Source organism: Syzygium oleosum, unplaced genomic scaffold (assembly GCF_021117445.2).
Source record: "Syzygium oleosum isolate NSW1041296 unplaced genomic scaffold, Sole_v2.1 Sole_v2.08, whole genome shotgun sequence".
NCBI lineage: Eukaryota > Viridiplantae > Streptophyta > Magnoliopsida > Myrtales > Myrtaceae > Syzygium > Syzygium oleosum.
Genome location: NW_026607492.1, coordinates 1,929,079 through 1,956,329, shown reverse-complemented (window position 1 = coordinate 1,956,329; position 27,251 = coordinate 1,929,079). Strand labels below are relative to the sequence as shown.

The window sequence follows — 27,251 nt, the reverse complement described above, 5'->3', positions numbered from 1 at the left end:
AAAATAATATTGTTTTAGATCCTAAATAGTTTGGTAGCTTATTGGAGATTATAGATTATTAGAATAATTGGTAATTATAGAAGTACAAACAAATATCGGTATTATTAAAAAAAAAAACTGATTTCCTAACGCCAAACAAGTTACCGTTTAGAATTTAGTTATCAACGCCCTGCGAAAATTGCCAACGTTTTTCTAAAGATTTACGAAAAGATCCGCGGTCTCTTTCCCGCGCCATTACCTTCTCCTTCATCTTCTAAACCCTGAAGTCCTTGCTCGATCGCTGCTCGATTTCTTCGTTCTCTTCAGAGTCGAATCCGCATGGATGTTAGCTTCAGGGAGAGCTCTAGTTCACTTACTCATGAGCACAAATGGATCCAAGGCAAGCGAAAACAGAGAACATGGTAACACTACGACCTGCAATCTCATAGCTGTTTGCGTGATCACTCGCTAACTCTGATTGTAAACACACTCGGGCCTGCGTAGAAGCAGACCATGTTTGCGTGAACACGCATGGCTATACACACTAATACAAAAAAACCCCAATCGGAGCTCCCGCAATCTCGGAGCTGTATGCGTGATCACTCACTAATCCTGATTGTAAACACACTCGGGCCGCGATGACGCAGACCATGTTTATGCTACAGGTATGACCTTAGAGACAGAAATGTACAATGCCCATTTGCTCACGCAGAGCATTCTTTCTTCTGGTTCTTTTCCACCGCTGGGACTCATAATACTCACTTTGGTAATTGTGTCTTCGAATGAGAAGATTTGCCGGTTATGGCTTTCTTCACTTTCGATATTGAGTGCTTGACCTTCGAGCCAACCCCTGATAGTATGCCATGGGATTTCTTATGCGGCACCTTGACATCGATGTCTTTGGAAGCTTCCACCATGACAAGAGCATCGTGTCCCAGTTCTGTCCTTTCATGCTCGTCTTCTCCATGCTCATCTCTTTCTTCATCTCTTTTCACTTCTTCAGGTGGCACAGTGTCCGATTCGTCCGTTGGTCTTGTCTCTTTAGACGAAGGCTCGGTGGTTGGCAAATTGCCTTCTGGGATCTTGTTTAAGAGGTCAGACAATGAGGCGACAGACGTGTCTTTCGACATATCCTCCTCACTTGTCTTTTCATCAGAACTGCACATTGTCTTATGCGGCGCCTTGACATCGATGTCTTTGGAAGCTTCCACCATGACAAGAGCATCGTGTCCCAGTTCCGTCCTTTCATGCTCATCTCTTTCTTCATCTCTTTTCACTTCTTCAGGTGGCACAGTGTCCGATTCGTCTGTTGGTCTTGTCTCTTTAGACGAAGGCTCGGTGGTTGGCAAATTGCCTTCTGGGATCTTGTTTAAGAGGTCAGACAATGAGACGACAGACGTGTCTTTCGACATATCCTCCTCACTTGTCTTTTCATCAGAACTGCACATTGTCTTATGCGGCGCCTTGACATCGATGTCTTTGGAAGCTTCCACCATGACAAGAGCATCGTGTCCCAGTTCTGTCCTTTCATGCTCGTCTTCTCCATGCTCATCTCTTTCTTCATCTCTTTTCACTTCTTCAGGTGGCACAGTGTCCGATTCGTCCGTTGGTCTTGTCTCTTTAGACGAAGGCTCGGTGGTTGGCAAATTGCCTTCTGGGATCTTGTTTAAGAGGTCAGACAATGAGGCGACAGACGTGTCTTTCGACATATCCTCCTCACTTGTCTTTTCATCAGAACTGCACATTGTCTTATGCGGCGCCTTGACATCGATGTCTTTGGAAGCTTCCACCATGACAAGAGCATCGTGTCCCAGTTCCGTCCTTTCATGCTCATCTCTTTCTTCATCTCTTTTCACTTCTTCAGGTGGCACAGTGTCCGATTCGTCTGTTGGTCTTGTCTCTTTAGACGAAGGCTCGGTGGTTGGCAAATTGCCTTCTGGGATCTTGTTTAAGAGGTCAGACAATGAGACGACAGACGTGTCTTTCGACATATCCTCCTCACTTGTCTTTTCATCAGAACTGCACATTGTCTTATGCGGCGCCTTGACATCGATGTCTTTGGAAGCTTCCACCATGACAAGAGCATCGTGTCCCAGTTCTGTCCTTTCATGCTCGTCTTCTTCATGCTCATCTCTTTCTTCATCTCTTTTCACTTCTTCAGGTGGCACAGTGTCCGATTCGTCCGTTGGTCTTGTCTCTTTAGACGAAGGCTCGGTGGTTGGCAAATTGCCTTCTGGGATCTTGTTTAAGAGGTCAGACAATGAGGCGACAGACGTGTCTTTCGACATATCCTCCTCACTTGTCTTTTCATCAGAACTGCACATTGTCTTATGCGGCGCCTTGACATCGATGTCTTTGGAAGCTTCCACCATGACAAGAGCATCGTGTCCCAGTTCCGTCCTTTCATGCTCATCTCTTTCTTCATCTCTTTTCACTTCTTCAGGTGGCACAGTGTCCGATTCGTCTGTTGGTCTTGTCTCTTTAGACGAAGGCTCGGTGGTTGGCAAATTGCCTTCTGGGATCTTGTTTAAGAGGTCAGACAATGAGACGACAGACGTGTCTTTCGACATATCCTCCTCACTTGTCTTTTCATCAGAACTGCACATTGTCTTATGCGGCGCCTTGACATCGATGTCTTTGGAAGCTTCCACCATGACAAGAGCATCGTGTCCCAGTTCTGTCCTTTCATGCTCGTCTTCTTCATGCTCATCTCTTTCTTCATCTCTTTTCACTTCTTCAGGTGGCACAGTGTCCGATTCGTCCGTTGGTCTTGTCTCTTTAGACGAAGGCTCGGTGGTTGGCAAATTGCCTTCTGGGATCTTGTTTAAGAGGTCAGACAATGAGACGACAGACGTGTCTTTCGACATATCCTCCTCACTTGTCTTTTCATCAGAACTGCACATTGTCTTATGCGGCGCTTTGACATCGATGTCTTTGGAAGCTTCCACCATGACAAGAGCATCGTGTCCCAGTTCTGTCCTTTCATGCTCGTCTTCTTCATGCTCATCTCTTTCTTCATCTCTTTTCACTTCTTCAGGTGGCACAGTGTCCGATTCGTCCGTTGGTCTTGTCTCTTTAGACGAAGGCTCGGTGGTTGGCAAATTGCCTTCTGGGATCTTGTTTAAGAGGTCAGACAATGAGACGACAGACGTGTCTTTCGACATATCCTCCTCACTTGTTTTTTCATGAGAACTGCACATTCTCTCTCCTCCATATTCAATTCCTTTCAGTTCTAGATCAGCTTTCGAAGGATCCCCAAGTTCCATATTGCTTGCTTCGGAGTTTTGAATGGTTTCAACAATTCTTCCCTTCACTGTAGGTGACCTGTCTTCATTGCCTTCTGTTAGTATAGCATCTGGAGTCGTACTCAGACAAGCTTCCCCTGAAACTGGCATTTCAGGCATGGCAATTGAGGCATAATCTTTCTGTTCTAGAACAGGATTGGTTTCCTTTGCTTCTTCAAGACCCAAGTCATCTCCTTTTCGAGTCTTCTCCACACTTGATTCCTAGACATGAGATGTAACAGAATGTCAATTACCCTTTTATATTTTCCACACTTCATAGATTTAACTTTCTTATTACTGTGTTTTCTTCAGATTTGATGGTCACGTCATTTTCTTTCCTATCAAGGAGTAAATTCTATTTCTAAGGAATTGGCAGGCAAAGGAACAAGGTGATCTCAGGAGCAAGGTCTCATGCCTTGTTGGTTGGTACAGCGTATTATGTTATCCAATGGGAGTGAGTCGAGGTTTCATTGGTTCTTACTTTGTTACATCTTGTCATGGCGTCTGTCGTGCTGCTTCCAGAGTTTGTTTTACTGTTCTGGTCCTCTGATTCAGTTGCTCCTTCTGACGTGATGTTTCCCTCAGCTTCATCGATAGAGTTTTTATCTGCTATCTCCATTTCAACATGCACCTTGTCAACTTCTTCCGGAGCAATATCTTCGTAAACTGCACTGTGTTTGCTTTTGTCCTGCAAAGGAAAAACATTATACAGATTAAGGCTGAAGCTTGATACACACAGAATTTTGCACAGGACAGAAATTCAGTCTGGTTCAGTTGCTGACCTCCTGGTATTGAAGTTCATTAGCCTTGCTGCGGAATGTGTCATGTATCTCCCCTTCAACAATTTTTTCATGATGCAGTTCATCTTCTTCACTACTCCCTTTAGTTATTTCTTGATTAATTGGGCGGCTGTCAATATCTTCAAGCTGTTCGACAATCTGATATATTTTCATCCTTAGTTAATAATTAGCATAATAACGTATAACTTGACATATAACTAATCAACATATGCATAATGGTATTTGTTGGTTCCACTGTCTATCATACCTGCCCTTCGGCGTTTTCACCCTGCGAGGTTTCATTTGCTTTTGATGTTTCCTCTCCTTTCTCTTCAGCTCTTATATCCGGTGCCAATGCGTGGACTTGGTTTTCCTCAACTCCAGTATCCTCTGGTTCATTAAAGTCTTCCTGATTGTTAACCTGTGATGCAGATTTGACCAAGTCGTCACTATCTCCTTGCTCATGACTCTCAGCTGCACTCGTTAGACCCGCAACTATCTCACTATCTGATGGAAAATCAGTGCATTGAGTTTCATTTTGAGTCTCAGGTTCCAAACCTCCCTCCTGTGTACTGCAGCATTCATTGTACTTTTCAGCTAGGTCGTCCTGTATGGTTTCACTGCCTCTAGAATGGATTTTTGGAGGTTCGAACTCTCTATTTTCCTTCTGCCAAACTCCTTCCTTTGCCTCTGCTGCTGAGGATAATAGTACAGTTTCAGTTTCTTGCACATTCTGTGTGTCCCGTTTCCCTTCTTTCGCCCCAGTGGTAGATGTAAATTCATCTTTATGTTCCTCTTGAAGCAATGCAGAGACTGGGGTCTGAATTTGCACCTCCAGTTCTTTTGCTGATGTATTCTGGTCAGATGTTGCATCTGCTTCATGAACTAATTCTGGGCAACGAGATCTACTTTCGCTCACATCCAGCTCTTCTGCAGTTGTTTCCTGCATTGCATCAATAATGTCCGTACCTGGATCTTTGGAATCTAGCACTGCTTCAGAAGCTATCGTTCTTCTCCCCAATTCATCTGCCTTCGGATTTTCAGCAGTCACATTCTCTCTCTCCACATTCTCATCGTCTGTAGTTAAATGCTTCTCTTCAGGCTGTGTCTCAAATTTTTCTTGGAGCAGACTAGTCTCAATCTCTACTTTTTTGGGCAATTCCTTGTCAAAGCCAGTACCAGAGTCATCTACAGGATTTTCTTCTTTAGGAGCCATGCAGGAGCTGGGAGTTGATGTTAATGAGGTCTTTGGTGCAGTGTCAACCTTATCATAGCAAGTATCCAGATCCTTTGTTAATATCTCGCTATCTTTGGTTGCATGCTCAGTTGGTGCAACAGAGCCACGATTTTCTTCTTCCTGTGTCTTTTCCTGATGCAATAATTCCTGGATTTGTGCATCGCATTTACTGTCCAATAATTCCTCAACATCCAAATTTCCTCCTTTGGTCTTTTCAGTTGAATATGATGCTTCTATATGTTCCTTTGATACTGCATTGGAGTCTACCTGTGTACAGATAATTCCTTGCGTCATAACATTGGGGGGGGTGGGGGGGAAGAGGTTGGTTTATAGCAGGAGTACGATTTTTTTTTTTCTTGTCAAATAACATGTCTAAAGATATTATCACTTATGCCAAATCTGACCTCATAGATTGCATGGTTCGCAGGTGACAAGGCAACTGTTTCATTTGGGCTATAGTTCTCCTCGACCTGATGCTCTTTCATCGAGTTTTTGCATTCATCTGCATCTCCTGGACCAATGAACACCTGTTTGACAGACAAGAGAACAAAATGGAGACGCAGCTATAAGAAAATATGGACTATTGGATATGGGGAAATGCATCCTGAAGTTTCTGTCAGGTTTCCTTTTGTACCTCTTCATGAAGAATTTCGTCCTTCAGAGTATCAGCTGCTTCACTTGCAATGTCACAATGTTTTTCAGGCTCCAAATCATCAGCTGCTGCCTTTGAATCTGTAATTTTTACGTCCTCATAAGCTGCGGAAATTTCATGTGCTTGAATTTCTGGTACTTCTTCCCTAGGTTCTGTAACTTCTGTTGTGTTACCCATGTTTCGTTGGTCAGCTGATGCAGAACTCGCAGATCTTCTCTCGCATTCTTCTTCTGGAAGCTCTAGTTTCAGATTTTCAACTTGATCGCTTCCTTCCTTGTCCTCTTCAAATGATGTGTCCTTGGTGACTTGATTGGCTTGGATCTCGAATTCTGTATCTTCATGCTTCATTGAGTCTGCCTTTTTGCACACTTCTGTCACATCTGTCAATATCATTCTCTCATTAATCTGCACCATCTCTCCATCTAAGCTCTTTTCTCCAAAATTGTCATCCGTGGTTGCTGCTTCACCCCCTTTCTCCGTCAGAAACAACGAGGAGTCATTTTCACCTGTCACATTGGTTCCGGACTCACTTACATGTGGATTCTGAATGGTTGCATTCTCTTTATCTGTATCAGATAGTTGACAAACAGAGGTAGAAGAGGTCTCTTCAAGATTTTCCTTGTCAATGTTTTTGCTGCTGAGAGTTAGACCAGGCTCTGTTGCTTCTGGTGATGATCCCTCTACCTCAGCAGGGGATGCCTCCACAGGCTTGTCATCTTGCTGGACTGCCAGCGTCCCAGTCTCTGTTCTCAGAGAGGTCATTGCTGAAGAATCAGTCTCGTCATAACAGCTGCCTGCCTCCTCTTTGATCTCTTTTGTGCCATCAAAATCCCGTGAGGCATCTTTGGTTTGTGCAATGTAGATGCCACCTCCATTCAGAATATTATCTTTTTCCAATGCTACTGTGGCATATGATTCACTTTTGCTTGCTAGATTCTTCTCAATCTCTGGCTTCTCTGCATTTGTTTGCTCATCGCAGTGTGTTATTTCTCCTGCAGATACTGAGCCTGTGTGCATGTCCTGTATAACAGATCTTTTTATCCATATAGTTCCAGCAGAAGAAGAGTAGCAGATGAGTTTAAAGAAAAGAAAAAGGTTCATTTATGCTAAATCATACCTGATTGATTATGCTGTTTCCAGGCGTTGTTCCATGAGTTTCCTTTGACTTGACATCTTTCATAGTCTCTTGCTCGTTTATCTCTTCACTCCCATCAGTCTTTTCTCGTTCATTTTGCATCTATTCGCACAATATCAAACATTACCAGAATGAGTTGTGAAAACGTGATTCAAATATGAACAAGAAATTCATTATCATTCTTTTCTTTCAATGTATTTCGATACCTCTTGTTCGACATTATCTGCTATAATTGCATCCTCACTCTGTTCTGCAGGTTCTGAAATTGCTGCTGCTTCCAAATTCGCATCCTGAATTTCACCACCCTCTGATTCTTCAAAGGTCTCCACTGTCTGAACTTCTGACTCGTCTACTTGTGCTGTTTTGCTTGTCTTGAACATTACATCAGATGCTTTCTCATATGGTCCGCTGAGCTCTTTGCTTTTAATACTACTCAATGGAGAATCGGAAAATTCTGTCTCCTTTTCTTTTTCTTCGGGGGCTGTGTTTAGAGCTTCACCATGAGTGTTCTGTTCTTTTTCATCTTCATTAGTATCCTGTGTACTTTCATTTGCTGAAATCTCTAATTCAGTTACTCCGGGATTTCTTGGCTCTCCCCTCTCCAAGCATTCTGTATCTGTCTTCTCTGCAAAGGAAGACAGTTCTAGATTCTCCTTTAGTTCCATCTCTCCTGCCACTTTTTCATTTCCTTCTATATTTTCAACCTTCTCTATGTTCTCCTCCCCTCCTCTTGGAAGCCATGCAAACACAGGTGTCTGAACCAGCAACTCCTGTTTCTTTGCCGAGAGAGTCTGGTCAGCAGTTGTTTCTTCTCTAAAAAATGTCTTTCCTTGATCAGTTTTGGATACAGTTACTTGGTGGGCAGTTCCTTCTGATTCTGCTTCATTTTCAACCAAGCCAAGCTTTTCATCTGTTGATGTTTTCTCTGCTCCATCAATTGTTTCGTCATGTGCAGAATTGCTATCATGAGATAGTTCAGAAACCATTCTGATTCTCTCAAAATCATCTGCATTTGAATTTCGAACTGTCACACTATCTGGTGGCACTGTGGATGTCCCGAAGGCAGTCTCTTCTTCCTGAGGCTCCTGCAGGGCAATCTCTGTTTCCGCTGCAGCTATAGTTGTGGCATTAAACTCATCAGGGGTATCTACTTCCTCTATGATGTTCTTTCCAACGTCTTTGACAGTCTCCTCTTCCTGAGGCTCCCGCAGGGCAATCTCTGTTTCCGCTGCAGCTATAGTTGTGTCATTAAACTCATCAGGGGTATCTACTTCCTCTATGATGTTCTTTCCGACGTCTTTGGTTGCATCCACAGTTTTCCAAACGAGGACGCTGTCTTCTAGCTTGTCATCTGTCTTGCTTTTGCTGGTTGGAATCTCCTCATTATCTGCATTTTCTGTTTCTGCCTCTTCAACTTGATCTGTTGCTTCTGTATCTTCAGCTACTACTGGGCCAAAATCTTTCTTCTGTTCAACAGATAAAGCTATATTGTCATGTTTATCGATAAAACGATGAAAGCGACATGTAAGCATTCTAAAGAAAAGCTCTTGTTTTTGCTCATACTAACCTCACTAATTTTGCCGCTCCCAAGTAATGATGCATTGTCAGCTTCCCTGGTCTCGTTTTCTTCCCCTCCTGCCTTTGTATAACTGTCAAGCACCTGGACAACATTTTAATGTTATTCAATGGGAAGTTCATGGACCAACTAAATGTTCATCAAACTATTTTTCATACCCCTTCACTAGTAATTGCATTCTGAGACACATTATTTGCTTCAATTGCATCTTCACGCTTCTCTTCAGGCTTGACATCATCCATGACTTCCTCAACTTGCTTACCCTTCGTTTCAGCATCCACTGATCCCATGGAACTTTCATTTGCTTGAACATCTAAAACAATTTCACGTGTATTTTCACTTGTGTTTAACACAACGCCAGATTCTTCTTCTAGGGGAAATTTGATTTCTGTGGTTTCTGGCACTGCAATGAAAGTTGTGGCATTAAACTCATCAGTGCTAACTGCTTCAGTAATGATCTCCTTCTCAACGTCTTTGGTTGCATCTTCAGTTTTTGAAACAGAGACGCTGTCTTTTAGCCTGTCATGAATCTGGCTTTCACTGGTTTGAGTTTCCTCATTATCTGCATGTCCTGCTTTTGCCAGTTCAATTTGATCTGTTGCTTCAGTAACTTCAGCTAGTGCTTTGCCGAAGTCTTTCTTCTGTATAACAAATAAAGCTATATTATCATGTTCATGGCAAAAAGATAATCGCAGCCTGTAAGCATTCTCAAGGAAAGATATAATTTTTTGTGCACACTGACCTCACTGATGTTGCAGCTCTCAAGCAGTGGTGCCTTCATATGTGCGTCAGTCATCTGTATGACAAGTGGTGAAAATGATTAACTAAGCATTCGATAATTGATGGATAATTTAATGGAAAATTCAATGAAGATCAACTAAATTTTTGTCAACTTTTCTTCATACCCCTTCATCAGTTATCACATTCTGCGACAAATCAATTTCTTCAATTCCATCCTCACACTTCTCTGCAGGCTCAACATCCGCAATGACTGCCTCAACTTTCATTGAATTCATTTCAGCATCCTCTGATTCTATGGAACTTTCATTTGTTTGGACGTTGGACATCATTTCATGCATATGCTCACCTTTTCTGCACATAACGCCCAATGCTTCCTCCCTCAGAATGCTAATATCGGCAGCTGTTTCCACAGCGGCTATGGTAGTGGCATTAAGCTCATTAAGGGTATCTGTTTTCTTTATGATGTTGTCGAAGTCATTGGTTGGATCTTCAGTTTTCGAAACAGAAATACTGTCTTTTAGCTTGTCACAAATTTGCTCTTTATCTGCATTTCCTGCTTGTGCTTGTTCATCTTGATCTATTTCTTCAGTATCTTCAGCTAGTATGGGGCCAAAGTAGTCTTTCTTCTGTTGAATAGAAAAAATCTAATAACCATGTTTGTGGATAGTAAAGTAATATCCATATGTAAGCATTCTCAAGGAAAGCTATAATTTATGTGCTCATACTAACCTCGCTGATTTTGATATCACCTTCTCCATTCTCATGTTCTTCCCCATTTTGAGTTTCTTCTGACTTTTTGTTTTCATCAGGCACCTGTAAAACACATTTCGATGTTTGACTAACAGCACATTGGATAAATCATAAGAGGTGAAGAGTCTATGGGAAAATCATACCCCTTCATTGGTTATTCCATTCAGCGACATATCATTTTCTCCAGTTGCATCCTCACACTTCTCTTCGGGCTTGACATCAGCAGCAACTGCCTCAACTTTCATACCTTTTGTTTCGTCATGCTCCAATTCTATGGAACTTCTATTTTCCTGAACATCTGACATGACTTCATGCACATATTCACTTAACACACCACTAGATGCTTCCTTGGCTGGAATGCCAATTTCTGCAGTTTCAACTGCAGCTGCAGTCAGGGCATTGAAATCATCAAGCGTTGCTGTTTCCTTTACAACCTCCTTCTTGAAGTCATTGGTAGCATCTGCAGTTTTTAAAGTAGAGATACTTTCGTCATCATTCTCTATTTTGCTGATTTGAATCTCCTCATTATCTGCATTTCCTGCTTGTGCTTGTTCAACTTGATCTATTGCTTGAGTATCTTCTCGTACTGGGACAAAGTCCTTCATCTGTTGAACACATAAATCTACATCTCATTTTTGTGGATAGGAAGATAATAGCAACATGTGACAGCATTCTCCAGCAAAGCTATTGTGTGTGCTCATCTACTAACCTCACCAATTTTGCAGCTCTCGAGTAATAATGTCTTATCTCCTTCCCCTGTCTCGAGTTCTTCCTCATTTTGAGTCTCTTCCGTCTTTAATTGTACGTGAAGCACCTGTCCAACACATTTCATGAATGGCTAACAGACATTTGGTAATAGATTAAAAATGTGAAACTCATGGATCAACTCATCAAATTTCTGCATACCGCTTCATCGGTGATCACATTCTGCGACATATCATTTGCTTCAATTGCATCCTCACACTGCTGTTCAGGCTCAACATCAGCAATGGTTGCCTCGACTTTCATGCCTTTCAAATCAACATCCTCTAATTTTGTGAAACTTTCATTTGGCTGAACATCTGGCACGACTTCATGCACATTTTCACTTTTGCTTGATACAATGCCAGATGCTTCCTCTGTGATAACACTAACTTCAGCAGTTGTATCATCGACCTCTGGAGAATCAGGATTTGTGGTCTTGCATTCTTTTTCCTGAGTCTCAACTCTCAGAACTTCTCCATGAGTGCAGCCATCTTTCTGTCCATTTGGAGTGTCTTTGTCACCCTCAGAATCGCCATTGTCTATTTTGGAGACTCCATCCTTATCAGGCTCTTTCGTATCAAAGCATGCTTCCTCTGTCTGCACTGTACCTGAAGATAATTGTAGACTCTCATTTAATTGCGTTTCAACCTCCTCTTCATTGTCATCTTTAATCTTCTCATCTGCAGTTTTAGGTCTATTTTCTTTCTCTTCCATAAGAGACATTGAAGTTGATGTCAGGAGCTCAAGTGTTGATTCTCGAGGGATAGTCTGATCAGGTGCGCTTCCATCTTTGGCTGCTTCTCCATTTTGGGTAGCGGATGTAGCTAGCCTTTCAGAAATTTCTTCATGCTTTTCTGTTTCTTCTGCATCTGTGTTTTCAATAGATGAGCAGTTCTCCATTTCAGTACTTTCTTTAGCATCTGAAGCTCTTGTTTCATCCATTTTGTCTGAAGGTAGTTCAATTTCTTCTTCTGTTATAGTTGGATTTTCAACAACAGTAATCTCTCGTTCTGCGCTCTTAGAATCACTTTCTGAAGATTTAGGCAGCAAGTTGGTGGAGGTTTGATAACACTCTGTGCCATCAGTCTCTTCACATTGTTTACTGTGGTCAGTTTCTGTTCTTTCTGGAGACCCCATGTCTGAGCAAATACCAGATGCCTCGTTGGGTCTGTCATCTAGCTGTTCTTTTTGTAGTCTCACCTCTTCCTGTTCGATTTCTGCAGCAGCAATATCCCTAATGATACCACTGTCCGGTTCCTTGATTATATCCTCCTCAGTGGTTTCCATTGGTGTGATGACGAGACCAACTGGCTCTACCTCTTCTTCCACTTCTCCCGCAATACATGTCTCCCTTGCCAATCTTGAATGTTCTTCAATCTCTATGTTCATTGTCTCTGTCTGTTCAGTCAACTCCATTGTTTTGAGATTTTGAGTGGATATTGTGTCAGTAGCTCCCATCTGTTAAATTATGGTAGCTTAAGTCACTTTTTGACAATAAAGTACTCACTAGTAGAATCTCAGTACCACGTGGATTACAACTTCATCTGGAGTTTATAAAATTCATCTATGTTAGTTACTTCCTCTATAAGCCATTCTTTTACCTTTCATTAGCATTTTCAGTGAGACTATTCAGTTTTGACAAGATGTAGACAAAAAGAAATGGAAATGGAATTGAAAATTCAATTGAGTAATTTTTTTGACCTCTTATTCTTGCAAACTATTATCGTTACCTGACTAATTTTGTTAACACAGTGTTATGAATTTATGACCATCTTGTATCCCTATGTAGAACAAGTCCCTACTCTTGAGTTCATGTTCTCCCTGTTTTTTCCTAAATTACTCCTATTCTTGATCTGCCACTTGGACATAAGACTGTGATGTAAATGTCACTGGGATGTGTGAAATCATGCTTCTCAACTTTTAGATTGCTTTCTTAGTAGTTTCTATAAGTTTTTTTTTCGTTCCGTTTTTTATTGAGTGCTGTATCTATCCCCATAATTGGTTAAATTGTGCTCTAATTCTTAGTAGCAGAGAACAAAAATTCACCTCTACTGATTTATGTCGGTATCTTCACATTTGTCATCTGCATATCAGCACTCAAGTAGCGGTGTGAAATAAATTTTTGGCTTTGCAATTTAGCTGTCTTATGAAGTGTGGTTTCATCTATCTTGAGCATCTTATTATTGACTAATTTCAGAGATGAAAATGTGTTAGATTACTGCTGCAGAACCTTTAAACAGAATCAAATCATCAACTTCCAAGTTGCAATTGAAGCTGCATGTTCCATCTTGTGTACGATGACAGTAAAGAAAATGACACTCTTACCTCTTCTCCAATGGGAGCACTGACTTCAGAGTGGAATGCTGCTTTATTTGGCACATAATCTTCCTTTAAGTTGTCTTCAGCATTCTCTGTGGAAACATTTTCTTCTGGGATTCTGTTCTTAATATCTGTCTCAGGTTCAAATGATTCCTGATGCTTCAAGGCTTCATCATGTGTCTCACCTTCAATTTCCTTCATTTCTAAATGTGTATCTACAGATCTCACATCTGATAAAGCATTATGTTGGTCCACTTGAACCTGCTTTTCTGTTTCTCCTGTTCCATTGGTGGCTGAGATATATGTACCTTCTGCAATATTGAGATCAACAAAGTGCACCTCAGGGGGAACATGTAGATCTTCACTCACTTCCTTTTGAGCACTCCCCTTTGCAGTTTCAACCTCCTCAGATTCAGAGACTGTCTTTGTAGATTCACTTTCTTGTGGCATCAAGACACCTTCAGTTGAATGAGTGCCATAAGGATGTTCTTCGTTCTTGTCTGGGCCTTCATATTCTGCAGAAGCCTCACATTCTTCCTCACCAGATTCAGTTTTCAGGATTGAACAGAGGCTTCCTTGTAAAGTGTCCACAGCTGGGTTTTCAGTAGTAACTAACTCTTTGGATTCTTTATGTTCTGCATCCAATTTTTCAGACTCTGTCGATTCTTTCATTGCATCAGCTGATGCTGGAATCTCCTCCTTTTCCTGACCTGAGTCAGTTGAGTCATCTTCCTTCACATTGCTGTCTGTATTTTCCAAACTTCTTTCCTGCTTTGCCGATGTTGGAAGTTCATCTACTCCAGAAGCAATATCTGTACTTCCTGCATTATTTTTCGCTTCTGATTTATTATCATTAGCGGGAATGCCATCTTCTATTGCAGAAACTCGTGCAGCTTGGGAACCCTTAGCAAAACGCAATTCTAAACTCTCAGCTGCTCCATTAACCTCAGAATTGGTTTCAGGGGGTGCACAAGGGGAGTCCGATTGGTAATATTCATCATGCTCCTTTGGCGGCATTTCTTTCTCTGAGCATTCATCAATGCTGGTAGATTGGATCTTATTACATGTCTCTGTATTGTCCTTTTCGGTGTTGGCAGTATTCTCAATTGAGCGTGCTGCTTCCACCTGTTCTGTGAAGTCCGTCGTGTCTTTACCCTGTTAAGTATAATTCGTCAGCTAGCCTTATGGAAATCAAATGACGGGGAATGGTTTCAAAGACATTTAATGTGATCTCACCTCTTCTTTTAAGGAGATTGAATCACTCATAAACTCTGACTTCTGGTTTTCAATCTCTTGTTCATCCACTGGAGGAGAAAGCTTGGATTTTGCATCTTCCTCTCGTTCACAATCAACCGTTTTCTCGCATGAAGTGAATGTAACTAATTGCATATGTACCTGGACAAGATTAATCAATATTATCTTGTCAACTGATGGAAAACTTATTTGAGAAAAAATACAAATTTGAGTTTGATTGTCTGTACTGGAATATAAAAGCTTTAGTGTTTCTTTTGTTGATAAAATTGTTCTTCACAATTTGAGTTGTCACATAAATTGATACCAGACCTTGTGGTAGTTTAAGCATTTATTACGTGGATGTAGATAAAATAAATCCGAGGAGAATTGCTTAAGATGGCATTTTGTTATGGGAAAAGTTACTGTGTTGTGTAGGTAGGTTAGCATGAAAATGCACCTAGTGCCTGTACAAGCAAGAGATGATAGAAGGAATTTGTCCATAATTCCTTCAACCACATAGTAGAACTTAGGGCTATTAGCTTCCATTATGTGTATTAATTATTCTCTGCGGAAAGTCAGAAGAACCTTGAAACTTTTTTAGGAGACTGAAGTTGATTGACCCTGTGGAAGATGGAAATCTTGTAACATTCAATAAGGATGTGAAGAATCAAGTTTTGATGTAGCCAACCTCCTCATTATTTTCTTCGTCTCGATCGTCTTTTAAGGGTCTGCCTTCGCTAATATCCTCTGCAAGTACCTCAAAATCTCTTGTTACATTTGTTTCCTCCGTGAAATTATTGGTGTGGTCGATAGCTTCTTCAGTTGATGGATTGATCTGGCTTCCCTGTTGCAGTTAACGGTCCATGATAGGTCAAAGGTAATAGAGAAAAAGCTCACATATTGAGATTGCAGGGACATAAGGGAGTGTTCATATCTTCTTTGCATTTAAGGGGGTTCAAGTCATTATTAGGCATAATGGAGGCAGTTCAAGAATCAGGTGCTTGTGGTCGTACCATCACATTGTCCTCTCTATGGGCTATTACTTCGGTAGTCCTCTCTTGAATAGGATCCTCTTTGATCAAGTCTGGTCCTGTAGATTCTCCAGTCTCCTTGTTTCCTTTAAGCAGAATTAGATCTTCCAGACCCTCAGTTATGCTAGATCTCCCTGTTTGTTCATAGGTCTGCACACAGGGGAAGTTGTTCATGGATATAAATCAGAGGGACTAGACAAAGATGCTTAGAATTAGCTTTGACAATTTTGAGGAATGGACCGTGTAGATGTTAGAGTTATTCCCTACATATGCATACTAAGGTTACACAAGGGCACAAGTATGATCTCATTTGACAGAGTAATCAGTGGTCTCTGTCTTGATAAAGAAAAAGTGGAACAAAATTCATTACTTTTACCTTGTTTATCTCATTTTGTTCGTACTTGACATTGTCCTTATTATCTCCTTTTGCTGACAATTCTTCATGGCAAAGAATGGTTCCATCCGTTTCTGGACTATTAGTACTATCTGCCTCAGTTGGTTCAGGAATCTCATTTAACGATCTTTTGAACTCATTTGCCCCTTCATTCTTGTTCACTGTTTCTTCAAAATCTTTTTCGGGCGTTGATGCTTCCTCCATAACCTCGTCCAGCCCAGTGATGCTGCTGTTATCAGCTGAAATGACAGCAGATGTCCCTTTTCCTTCTCCTTCCACTTCCCGTGTCATTTCCTCATGCATTGGAGGAGGAATTTGAAGAGACATTTCAGAGCTTTCATTGTCTTGAGGTGCATCGTCTTCCAAACTCCTATCTGCTCCAGCTGGTTCAGACTCCTCCGATAACTGTGTTTAATTGAGTTTTCAGGTTACTTTTATCATACAAAAAATAACACATCTTGATCCACACATATTGCTATGAAGCTAACCTTGATTTCACATTCATTTTCCTTCTGTGTAGAATCAGAGCTCTCAGCTGGACTTGTTCTGATGGTTTCTTCTGTGAGGTCTGTGGTATTGCAGGACTTTGCCTTGAGTTCTTCATTTTCGTCCACTTCTGTAGCTTTTTCCTTCTCCTCACAAGAGCTGTCATGTTCAGCTCTGCATGTTGGAGCTGTTTCCAGAACGATTTCTGGTTCAAAAGTCGGTTGAAGTATCTCATCCACAACACTTTCCGTACTGTAGATATCACCTGAGGCAGCTATGTCAGTTGCCGCATCTTCAAAATCATGTCCTGCACATGTTTCCCCAAGTCATCAGTACCCGATCAACTCTCTCTCTCTCTCTCTCTCTCTCTCTCTCTCTCTCTCTCTCTCTCTCTCTCTCTCTCTCTCTCTATATATATATATATATATATGTACATATATGTGTATGTATATCTATATATGTGTGTGTGTGTGTGTGTGTGTGTGTGTGTGTATGTGTATGTATATGCATGTGCATGCATTGTATCCTCATCCACTCATGCATATCACTGTATGCATCATTGCCAATTAGGTTGCAATTATGGAGTGTTGGACCTGTTAACAGCTTCTCAAGTCTGATTCTTTCCAGAAATTTGCTTATAAACATATTCTGATGCCTTGACTTTGAGCACATCGTCTCTATGGTTTTCATCGGGTTGATTATAAGAAACCAATGACAAAACTCTGCAAATATTTTCGAAATGCTTCATTTATGTTATGATTGTCCAATGTGAAGTCTGGATTGAAGCCTTTAAGCGCTGGTTTGGTTGTTGGAATAAAGCCAGTGGAATAAAAAGTAGTTCTTTCATCTCCTTTTTCTTACTTGCATTTGGTAACTTGGAATTGAGAATTATATCGAATCTGGAAACAAAAAAAGCTTCTTTACCATCTTATGTCCATGATGGGCCTGTGCAAGTATGGATAGGAATGAATGAGTAGGAGTAAGAACACTCTACAGAAAAGTCATGTCTGCACATGAATCGATGGCTTTGGAAACTTTTGTAAGCAGAGATTTTTGACATGGCATTAATATTTTCATAAACTAATGGATATGCTTCTTTACCATCTCGAATAGGATCCTCTCCAATCAAGTCTGGTACTGTGGATTCTCCCATCTCCTTGTCAGCTTTAAGCAGAATTAGATCTTCCGGACCCTCAGTTATGCTAGATCTCCCCGTTTGCTCATAGCTCTGCACACAGGGGAAGATTGTTCATCAATACGAATCAGAGGGACTTGAAAAAGATGCTTAACATTAGCTTTGACTATTTTGAGGATTGGACCATGTAGATGTTAGAGTTATTCCCTACATATGCATGCTAAGGGTTACTCAAGGGCACAAGTATGATCTCATTTGACAGAGAAATCATTTGTCTCCGTCATGATAAAGAAAAAATGGAATGAAATTCATTACTTTTACCTTGTTTATCTCATTTGGTTCGTACTTGACATTGTCCTCATTATTTCCTTTTGCTGACAATTCTTCATGGCAAAGAACAGTTCCGTCCGTTTTTGGACTACTGGTACTATCTGCCTCAGTTGGTTCAGGTATCTCATTTAACAATCTTTTGAATTCATTTGCCGCTTCATTCTTGTTCACTGTTTCTTCAAAATCCTTTTCAGGCGTTGATGCTTCCTCCATAACCTCGTCCAGCCCAGTGACGCTGCTGTTATCAGCTGAAATGACAGCAGATGTCCTTTTTTCTTCTCCTTCCACTTCCCGTGTCATTTCCCGATGCATTGGCAGAGGAATTTGAGGAGACATTTCAGAGCTTTCATTGTCTTGAGGTGCACCGTCTTCCAAACTCCTATCTGCTCCAGCTGGTTCAGACTCCTCCGATAACTGTGTTTAATTGAGTTTTCAGGTTACTTTTATCATGCAAAAAATAACACATTTTGATTTACACATATTGCTATGAAGCTAACCTTGATTTCACATTCATTTTCCTTCTGTGTAGAATCAGAGCTCTCAGCTGGACTTGTTCTGATGGTTTCTTCTGTGAGGTCTGTGGTATTGCAGGACTTTGCCTTGAGTTCTTCATTTTCGTCCACTTCTGTAGCTTTTTCCTTCTCTCCACAAGAGTTGTCATGTTCAGCTCTGCATGTTGGAGCTGTTTCCAGAACGATTTCTGGTTCAACAGTTGCCACATCTTCAGGATCATGTCCTGCACACGTTTCCCAAGCCATCAGTACCCGATCAACTCTCTCTCTCTCTCTCTCTCTCTCTCTCTCTCTCTCTCTCTCTCTCTCTCTCTCTCTCTCTCTCTGCATATGCTTGTGCATGCATTGTAACCTCATTTACACATGCATATATCACTCTATGCATCATTGCTGATTAGGTTGCAATCATGGGGTGTTGGAGCTGTTAACAACTTCTCAAGTCTGATTCTTTCCAGATATTTGCTTTTAAACATATTCTGATGCCTTGAGTTTGAGCACATCATCTCTATGGTTTTCATCGGGTTGATTAGAGGAAAGCAATGACAAAACCATGCAAACATTTTCGAAATGCTTCATTTAGGTTATGATTGTCCAATGTGAAGTCTGGATTGAAGCCTTTAAGCGCTGGTTTGGTTGTCGGAATAGAGCCAGTGGAAAAAAAAGTAGTTCTTTCATCTTCTTTTTTTTCTTTCATTTGGTAACTTGGAATTGAGATGGATATCGAATCTGGAAACAAAAAGTGCTTCTTTACTGTCTTTTGTCCATGATGGGCTTGTGCAAGTGTGGATAGGAATGAATGAGTAGGAGTAAGAAGACTCTACAGAAAAGTCATGTTTGCACATGAATCAATTTGGGGTTAGCTTTGGAAACTTTTGCAAGCAGAGATGTTTGACATCGCAATAATATCTTCATAATCTAATGGATATGCTTCCTTACCATCTTGAATAGGATCCTCTTCAATCAAGTCTGGTATTGTGGATTCTCCAGTCTCCTTGTTGGCTTTAAGCAGAATTAGATCTTCCGGACCCTCAGTTATGCTAGATCTCCCCGTTTGCTCATAGCTCTGCACACAGGGGAAGATTGTTCATCAATACGAATCAGAGGGACTTGAAAAAGATGCTTAACATTAGCTTTGACTATTTTGAGGATTGGACCATGTAGATGTTAGAGTTATTCCCTACATATGCATGCTAAGGGTTACTCAAGGGCACAAGTATGATCTCATTTGACAGAGAAATCATTTGTCTCCGTCATGATAAAGAAAAAATGGAATGAAATTCATTACTTTTACCTTGTTTATCTCATTTGGTTCGTACTTGACATTGTCCTCATTATTTCCTTTTGCTGACAATTCTTCATGGCAAAGAACGGTACCGTCTGTTTTTGGACTACTGGTACTATCTGCCTCAGTTGGTTCAGGAATCTCATTTAACGATCCTTTGAACTCATTTGCCCCTTCATTCTTGTTCACTGTTTCTTCAAAATCTTTTTCGGGCGTTGATGCTTCCTCCATAACCTCGTCCAGCCCAGTGATGCTGCTGTTATCAGCTGAAATGACAGCAGATGTCCCTTTTCCTTCTCCTTCCACTTCCCGTGTCATTTCCTCATGCATTGGAGGAGGAATTTGAAGAGACATTTCAGAGCTTTCATTGTCTTGAGGTGCATCGTCTTCCAAACTCCTATCTGCTCCAGCTGGTTCAGACTCCTCCGATAACTGTGTTTAATTGAGTTTTCAGGTTACTTTTATCATACAAAAAATAACACATCTTGATCCACACATATTGCTATGAAGCTAACCTTGATTTCACATTCATTTTCCTTCTGTGTAGAATCAGAGCTCTCAGCTGGACTTGTTCTGATGGTTTCTTCTGTGAGGTCTGTGGTATTGCAGGACTTTGCCTTGAGTTCTTCATTTTCGTCCACTTCTGTAGCTTTTTCCTTCTCCTCACAAGAGCTGTCATGTTCAGCTCTGCATGTTGGAGCTGTTTCCAGAACGATTTCTGGTTCAAAAGTCGGTTGAAGTATCTCATCAGCGACACTTTCTGTACTGTAGATGTCACCTGAGGCAGCAATATCAGTAGCCACATCTTCAGGATCATGTCCTGCACATGTTTCCCAAGCCATCAGTACCCAATCAACTCTCTCTCTCTCTCTCTCTCTCTCTCTCTCTCTCTCTCTCTCTCTCTCTCTCTCTCTCTCTCTCTCTCTCTCTCTCTCTGTGAATGCATGTGCGTGCATTGTAACCTCATTCACACATGCATATCACTGTATGCATCATTGCTGATTAGGTTGCAATCATGGGGTGTGGGTGCTGTTAACAGCTTCTCAAGTCTGATTCTTTCCAGAAAATTGCTTTTAAACGTATTCTAATGCCTAGAGTTTGAGCACATCATCTCTGTGGTTCTCATTGGGTTGATTATAGGAAAGCAATGAAAAAACCATGCAAATATTTTCGAAATGCTTCATTTAGGTTGTGATTATCCAATGTGAAGTCTGAACTGAGCACTTTAAGCGCTGGTTTAGTTGTTGGAATAAAGCCAGTGGAATGGGAAGTAGTTATTTCATCTTCCTTTTTAGCCTTCATTTGGTTACTTGGAATTGAGATGGATATAGAATCCGGAAACAAAAGTGCTACTTTACCATCTTCTTTCCATGATGGGCTTATGCGAGTGTGGATAGGAATGGATGAGTAGGAGTAAGAAGACTCCACAGAAAAGTCATGTATCGACAATTTGGGTTGACTTTGGAAACTTTTGAAAGCAGAGATGTTTTACATGGCAATGATATCTTCATAAACTAATATGCTTCTTTACCATCTTGAATAGGATCCTCTTCGATCAAGTCTGGTACTGTGGATTCTCCAGTCTCCTTGTTGGCTTTCAACAGAATTAGATCTTCCAGACCCTCAGTTGTCCTAGATCTCCCCGTTTGCTCGTAGATCTGCACACAGGGGAAGTTTGTTCATAGATATGAATCAAAGGGACTTGACAAAGATGCTTAAAATTAGCTTTGACTATTTTCAAGGAATGGACCATGTAGATGTTAGAGTTATTCCCTACATAAGCATACTAAGGGTTACTCAAGGGCACAAGTATGATCTCATTTGACAGTGAAATCATTTGTCTCCTTCATGATAAAGAAAAGGTGGAATAAAATTCATTATTTTTACCTTGTTTTTCTCATTCTGTTCGTACATGACATTGTCATCATTATTTCCTTTTGTCAACAATTCTACATGGCAAAGGACGGTTCCATCCATTTTTGGACTACTGGTACTATCTGCCTCAGTTGGTTCAGGTATCTCATTTAATGATCTTTTGAACTCATTTGCCGCTTCATTCTTGTTCACTGTTTTTTCAAAATCTTTTTCAGGCGTTGATGCTTCCTCCATAACCTCGTCCAGCCCAGTGATGCTGCTGTTATCAGCTAAAATGAAAACAGATGTCCCTTTTTCTTCTCCTTCCACTTCCCGTGTCATTTCTTCATGCATTGGCGGAGGAATTTGAAGAGACATTTCAGAGCTTTCATTGTCTTGAGGTGCATCATCTTCCAAAGTCCTATCTGCTCCAGCTGGTTCAGACTCGTCCGATATCTGTGTTTAATTGAGTTTTCAGGTTACTTTTGTCATACAAAAAAATAACACATCTTGATCCACACACATTGCTATGAAGCTAACCTTGATTTCACACTCATTTTCCTCCTGTGCAGTTTCAGAGTTCTCAGCTGGACTTGTTCTGATGGTTTCTTCTGTGGGGTCTGTGGTATCGCAGGGCTTTGCCTTGAGTTCTTCATTTTCATCCACTTCTATTGCTTTTTCCTTCTCCTCACAGCAGCTGTCATGTTGAGCTCTGCGAGCTGTTTCCAGAATGATTTCTGGTTCAGAAGTTGGTTGAAGTATCTCAACAGCGACACTTTCTGTACTGTAGATATCACCTGAGGCAGTTATATCAGTTGCCACATCTTCAGGATTATGCCCTGCACATGTTTCTCAAGTCATCAGTACCCGATAATCAAACGGGTAATATCTGAAACCTTTACGATAAAGTGATGACATTAAACCTTGCATTCGGTATATATGCAACAACCAATTCTCTTCTATCTAATCTCTAGCTTAGTTAGTTGTTTATCTGAGACGCTTGCAATTATCGAAGTTTTAACTGCACCGTACAAGCCACTTGTTCAGGAACCAACCTTCTCTAGATGGATGCCCTGCATCCTGAAATTCTGTGCTTCTGCATGTTTCAGATCCATCTTCAGTTTTTGTTTCCATTGGCTTGCATGCTTCCCACTCTCCAGTAACTTTTTCACCTTCAATTTCCCGATCAGCCTCTTCAGTTCTCTGTTGGTCTCCTTCTGGATTTAGTGGAGAGTTCTGCAAATAAAATGTACAATTTTAAGCTTTGGAATTTGAATTGTGCCAACCTTGTGGATAATTTTAAAGGTTCTGGACTTATTTAGACTTTACAAGTATGAAAATAAAACCTCTTGTATTTCTTCATTGTTTGGCCTGTTATCCACGGAGTTGTCTTCATCTACCTTTTGGGTAAAGCCACCTTCACAGCTCTTGCTACGCGCCTCCTCTTTGATACATGAAACTGCTTTCGGAAGCACCTTAATATCAATTTCAGGTTGCTCATTACCCAGTAGACTTTGCTGTAAGAAACTTTCCTCTGATTCTGCTTTGACTGGTGATGATTCTTTTGCAATGTGATCTTTAGCATCAGTTATTCCTTGACCACTGACGTCCATGACCACCTCACCTGTCAAATATCCACTATCATTTCTCTCCCCGTCTGAAGCTTCTGTGCTAATCGGATTGCTATAATCTCTCTGCATAGATTCTTCATGCTTTGCTGATGAACTGTCAGGGTTTTCTTTTCGGTCCATGCCGTCCTCATCTTCTGCCAAGGTTTTCTGAACAACTTGGATAATTGTCTCCTGAGTCAAATCATTTGCTTCCTCCACATCCATTTTGAGCACAACCTCTTCGTCAATTTGATGTGAGCTATGTGCTACTGGTTCTATGATAACAGCAGAACCTGTTGAGTTGCTTTTGTATTCTTCATTTTCTCCTGCTGGCATCACACGTTTCATTTCTGCACTTAATTCGGTCAGATCTTGGCTTTCAGTACTGGCGGTTTCTTTGAGCTCGACTGTATCCACTCCATGTTCATGCTTCATTGGCATGTCCGCAGCCACTATGGTGGATGACTCATCAAGCTTTTTGTCTCCCTCATCGCTGATGATGGTGAATTCTGTGTCGTCATTTGGAGTGTCTGAACTTGCTCCTACCGCTGCTATGGAGGCATCTCTGGCTCCATTCTGTATGATTTTGTCAATCTCAACCTTTTCATTTTCTGTTTGTTTGCATATATCCAGTGATTGTGGGGCCTTCTGTTCAGCTGGTAAATCCAACAATTTCTCCGATATTTCACTCTCTACATCGAATATGTTTTCTCCTACATTTTTGGGTACAAATGTAGGATCCATATTCGCAACATTGTCTGTGCAGTCAACTTTAGGACCACAGCCCGTGTCGACATTTTGGTCCAAGACTTCTTCTGTTGTTTGCTCTTCAACTATATTGAAATTTGTCTCCACCGTCTTTGCAACCGGAACAGCACTTGTCACATCATCAGTATCATAATCCTTGTCACTCTTCTCTTCTTGGATTTGTTTCCCCTCATCTGTCATCCTGTCATCAGTTTCTAATGTTTCAGCTCTCTGTAGTTGTTTGCTATCCTCTGCCATAACAATTCCTGCTTCAGAGGACGATTCTAAAAACTTCTCCCCCTCTGAGGCTCTGTCGTTGTCTTTTCTGTCAACACGCGTGCTTTCTGCAAAATCACAACTTGATTGCACGTCTTCTGCATTTTTCAAGAGTTCGGTGATTTCTGCAGGCAGGTCCTGCATGCCCGGGGATTTCTTTGGTTCCTCTGAGGAAAATTTGTTTGGGATTGGATCAAGGAGCTCACATGTGATGCTTCTCTTTTCCCCTTCACTTTCCTACAAACGGAGTCTTCAATCATTTATGGAAATATAACATAGATTACCTCCACTCTAAAATAGATAGGACACCTGTCTAAGCTACTATTGTGAGAGACAGTAGTTTTGTCCAAGCCTTGTACAACATTTTAAAGACAAATAAGAAGGTTAAGTTAGTTTTTCCTGAACTTGAGATAATTGAAGGTCTACTCAAGCTAGATTACGCAGTTTTATCAGTCCAATAGCTAACTGAAATTTCTCTGAATGTATCACGATGCACTCTTGTGACAAGACCTGCAGATTTTATGCTTTAGTTGGTCTCCATAGTGTCAGTTAGCCTGATTTAGTTGCTTCTGCTTAAATCGAACTCGGAAACATATGCCCTCAGAAGTCAAACTCAAAAAAAAACGCCGAATACATCTTTGGAGATTACATACTGTCTATAGATGATTATACATGCTGGTTTGTCTGTAAAATCTCTTTTGAATCCAGTCGTATGGTTTAACATGCGAACTGATGTTTTCCCACTGAAATACCCACAACCTTTTAGATACGATATTGGTCGAAAGAAATCACAGGATCAATTTTACTAGTTTGACATTTAGCCAAAAAGTCCTCGTGCAGCATATACATATTGTATGTTAACAAAAGTTATACATACACTTTAAACTCGCCACTGTAAGAAGGAAGTAAAGAAATCGGTGACGTACCCCCTTGAAGGGATTCTGCTGCTTTTCTTTTGTTTAAACAGAGCATGGCCACTTTACAAGTGGGATACGTAATAACTGATATTTCATCTTCATCACATGATAATCTGTAATTTAGGCGTCTCGTCTTTTGTTTGTGCGTAAGTTTTTGTAGGTCGGATAAACTAGTATAGCTAATCCTTAAGCAGAGTTTTTGTGCAGCTGAATGGATCTATTAGCTCATTTCCTAGTAAAAAGGCGCTGCCTGGCATCTGGGCTGTCTTTGTTTTCTTCTTTAATCAAAAGATGGAAAAATTTCTTGACATTTTAGATTAGCTTGTCCATGTCTGGCACTCTGGTCACTAAGGTTTAGCTACTATAGACTTCTCTTATATGCAGAAACTAAGACTGAGGACATTGCAGGGTCTCCCACTCTGTTTGATGTTATGAGAAATGTTTTGAGTGAAGACAGAAGCTAGGAAACCTCAGATCAGTATCAGTCACAAGTTAGATCAACTAGTTCACTTATAATTCCTCTGGGTAGTTAACTAAAGTGCGTGTACTCCTTTTCTGTGTGACTGGTGTCAACAAACAGCTTGACATTACTCCAGTATTAAAGCTCAGTAACTGAGCTAAATATCCCATTATCCTTAAAAAGCTCCCATCTCTCGTGAAGTTCTGCGTTGTTTTCTGAATTCTGATTGAGATTTCTAGAGTTCCAACATCTTTGACGAATCCTAGTGATGATATCGCCGACTTTTCGACCCGTCTTATGCATGCTAACTAGGAAAGTTTGCTTGCTGAAGCACCGAGAAGCTTAATACAGCAAGAGACATTTAAAACGCGGTCCCGATGACACCATGATGATATGTTCAAGCAGACATGTCATATGCAGGAGAAGATCTTCCTTACCAGCGTCACTGCTTCTGCAATCTTGATTTCCGTCGCCATCGTTCATGTACTGTCACTCGGGGTGGTGGATTATCATGAACTCTGCATGTGCTGAGCCTCTTCTTGAAGTGAGCTAACAGTTTTCTCTTTTATTTTTCCTTTCTATGACAATTCTTGAAGCTGAGCTGAAAGAATTTAAAGATCATTAGATCGCGGTTATTATTTCATGATAGGTATAGCAAAAGCAGGCGAGAACTGACAAAATGGCACTTGATATATGTTATTAGTTTGGTGAGTTGGCCAAGCATGTGATGGTCCTACTGATTGATTTTGGGCACATGCCTTAGAGATTAATCCTACTTTACTAAAAAGGGTCAGTTTCAGTTAAATCAACCTGCATTACACTTCCAACTTTTTCTATTACTTTAACCGATCGTAAGAAGTGGTACTACTCTTCACTTTTTCCCCACTTATCGAAGCTAGATTACTATTAATCTGTCTCTTGTGAAATGTTCTGTTGGGGGGTGTTTTCCCGGGAGGATGTTCTTTTTAACTTAATCATCCGCTTTCGATTCTCCCTAGCATAGCTTATGAACAGTATCTGGTGAAAAATAAAGAGACCCTATTCAGTGATGCACTGATAGATCATGGAACTGCATTTTCTTGTCAGAGTCACATGAGCATTTGCTGCTACTGAACCGATCTATACGTCTTTAAGAAGACTTAGCTTGGCGTTGGGGCTCATCTGCAATGGTGTAGATCTCTCTCTTGTTATGTCATCAGCTGTTTTCAAGTTCTCAGACTGCTGCTGCTTGCGCATGGGCATTTGTCACCTCCGCTGGTATACATCAGTGAAACTTTTGAAACTCGACATTTCAATTTGATTTTCCAAAATGCAATGAATAAAGATGACAAAAGGCCTTGAAAATTTCCAAGTGGGTTTCGATTGGCTAATCTTTGTCAACCATGCATTTTGGGCCCTTAATGATGGTTAACGATAAGATAAAGATAGATGATGAGGTTGATTGGACTTTTCAAGCACACCATGCTCAGAAATTCTTGTGGGTGGCATGGACCAACATATAATATGGACATGGTGGGTATGCCTCCTAATCATCTATTTTAAGAATCTTAACAATCACAGGCACAATGCATTACGTAGATCATCATGTGCATTATTGCAGAATAACATCATGTTAAACACATTAGGTCAGGGTCGGCTGTTGGGGCGGTTCGTGGGGGGTCCAATCAATGAGACGTCCCAAGAACCAATGCACTACACCGAGTACGAACTGCCCGAGGCGATCTGTCTAGCATTCGACTGTTGTTACGTCGATTCTAGTGCATCCGGCATCATTCAGATTGATCTTTT

At 40.9% G+C, this 27,251-nt stretch overlaps 1 protein-coding gene across 1 annotated transcript; it reads right to left on the bottom strand.

The window, feature by feature from the left end:
* Window positions 1–376: 376 nt before the first annotated feature.
* Window positions 377–26,126, bottom strand: LOC115672592 (uncharacterized). Its single transcript, XM_056313718.1, has 34 exons — window positions 25,901–26,126; window positions 22,800–24,323; window positions 22,509–22,689; window positions 21,994–22,292; window positions 21,487–21,909; window positions 21,131–21,257; window positions 20,115–20,419; window positions 19,609–20,031; window positions 19,254–19,380; window positions 18,303–18,541; window positions 17,797–18,219; window positions 17,442–17,568; window positions 16,343–16,647; window positions 15,837–16,259; window positions 15,443–15,610; window positions 15,118–15,273; window positions 14,433–14,591; window positions 13,203–14,351; window positions 11,040–12,335; window positions 10,843–10,947; window positions 10,277–10,738; window positions 10,113–10,196; window positions 9,548–10,009; window positions 9,385–9,438; window positions 8,801–9,283; window positions 8,634–8,726; window positions 7,273–8,532; window positions 7,049–7,168; window positions 5,914–6,951; window positions 5,684–5,806; window positions 4,311–5,546; window positions 4,046–4,201; window positions 3,745–3,951; window positions 377–3,485 (listed from the first exon to the last, which is right to left on the bottom strand). Exons 1-34 carry the CDS (start codon window positions 25,937–25,939, stop codon window positions 738–740), a joined length of 16,524 nt encoding a protein of 5,507 aa, XP_056169693.1. The 5' UTR covers window positions 25,940–26,126; the 3' UTR covers window positions 377–737.
* Between the last annotated feature and the right edge of the window lie 1,125 nt (window positions 26,127–27,251).

Excerpts from the sequence above, each read along its gene's own strand:
- LOC115672592 (XM_056313718.1), bottom strand. The coding sequence starts at position 25,939 with ATGGCGACGGAAATCAAGATTGCAGAAGCAGTGACGCTG. Across the intron at positions 20,420-21,130 it reads AGAGGATCCTATTCAAGATG|GACATGATCCTGAAGATGTG; the intron begins GTAAAGAAGCAT and ends AAACATGTGCAG. Across the intron at positions 14,352-14,432 it reads CAATCTCCTTAAAAGAAGAG|GGTAAAGACACGACGGACTT; the intron begins GTGAGATCACAT and ends TATACTTAACAG.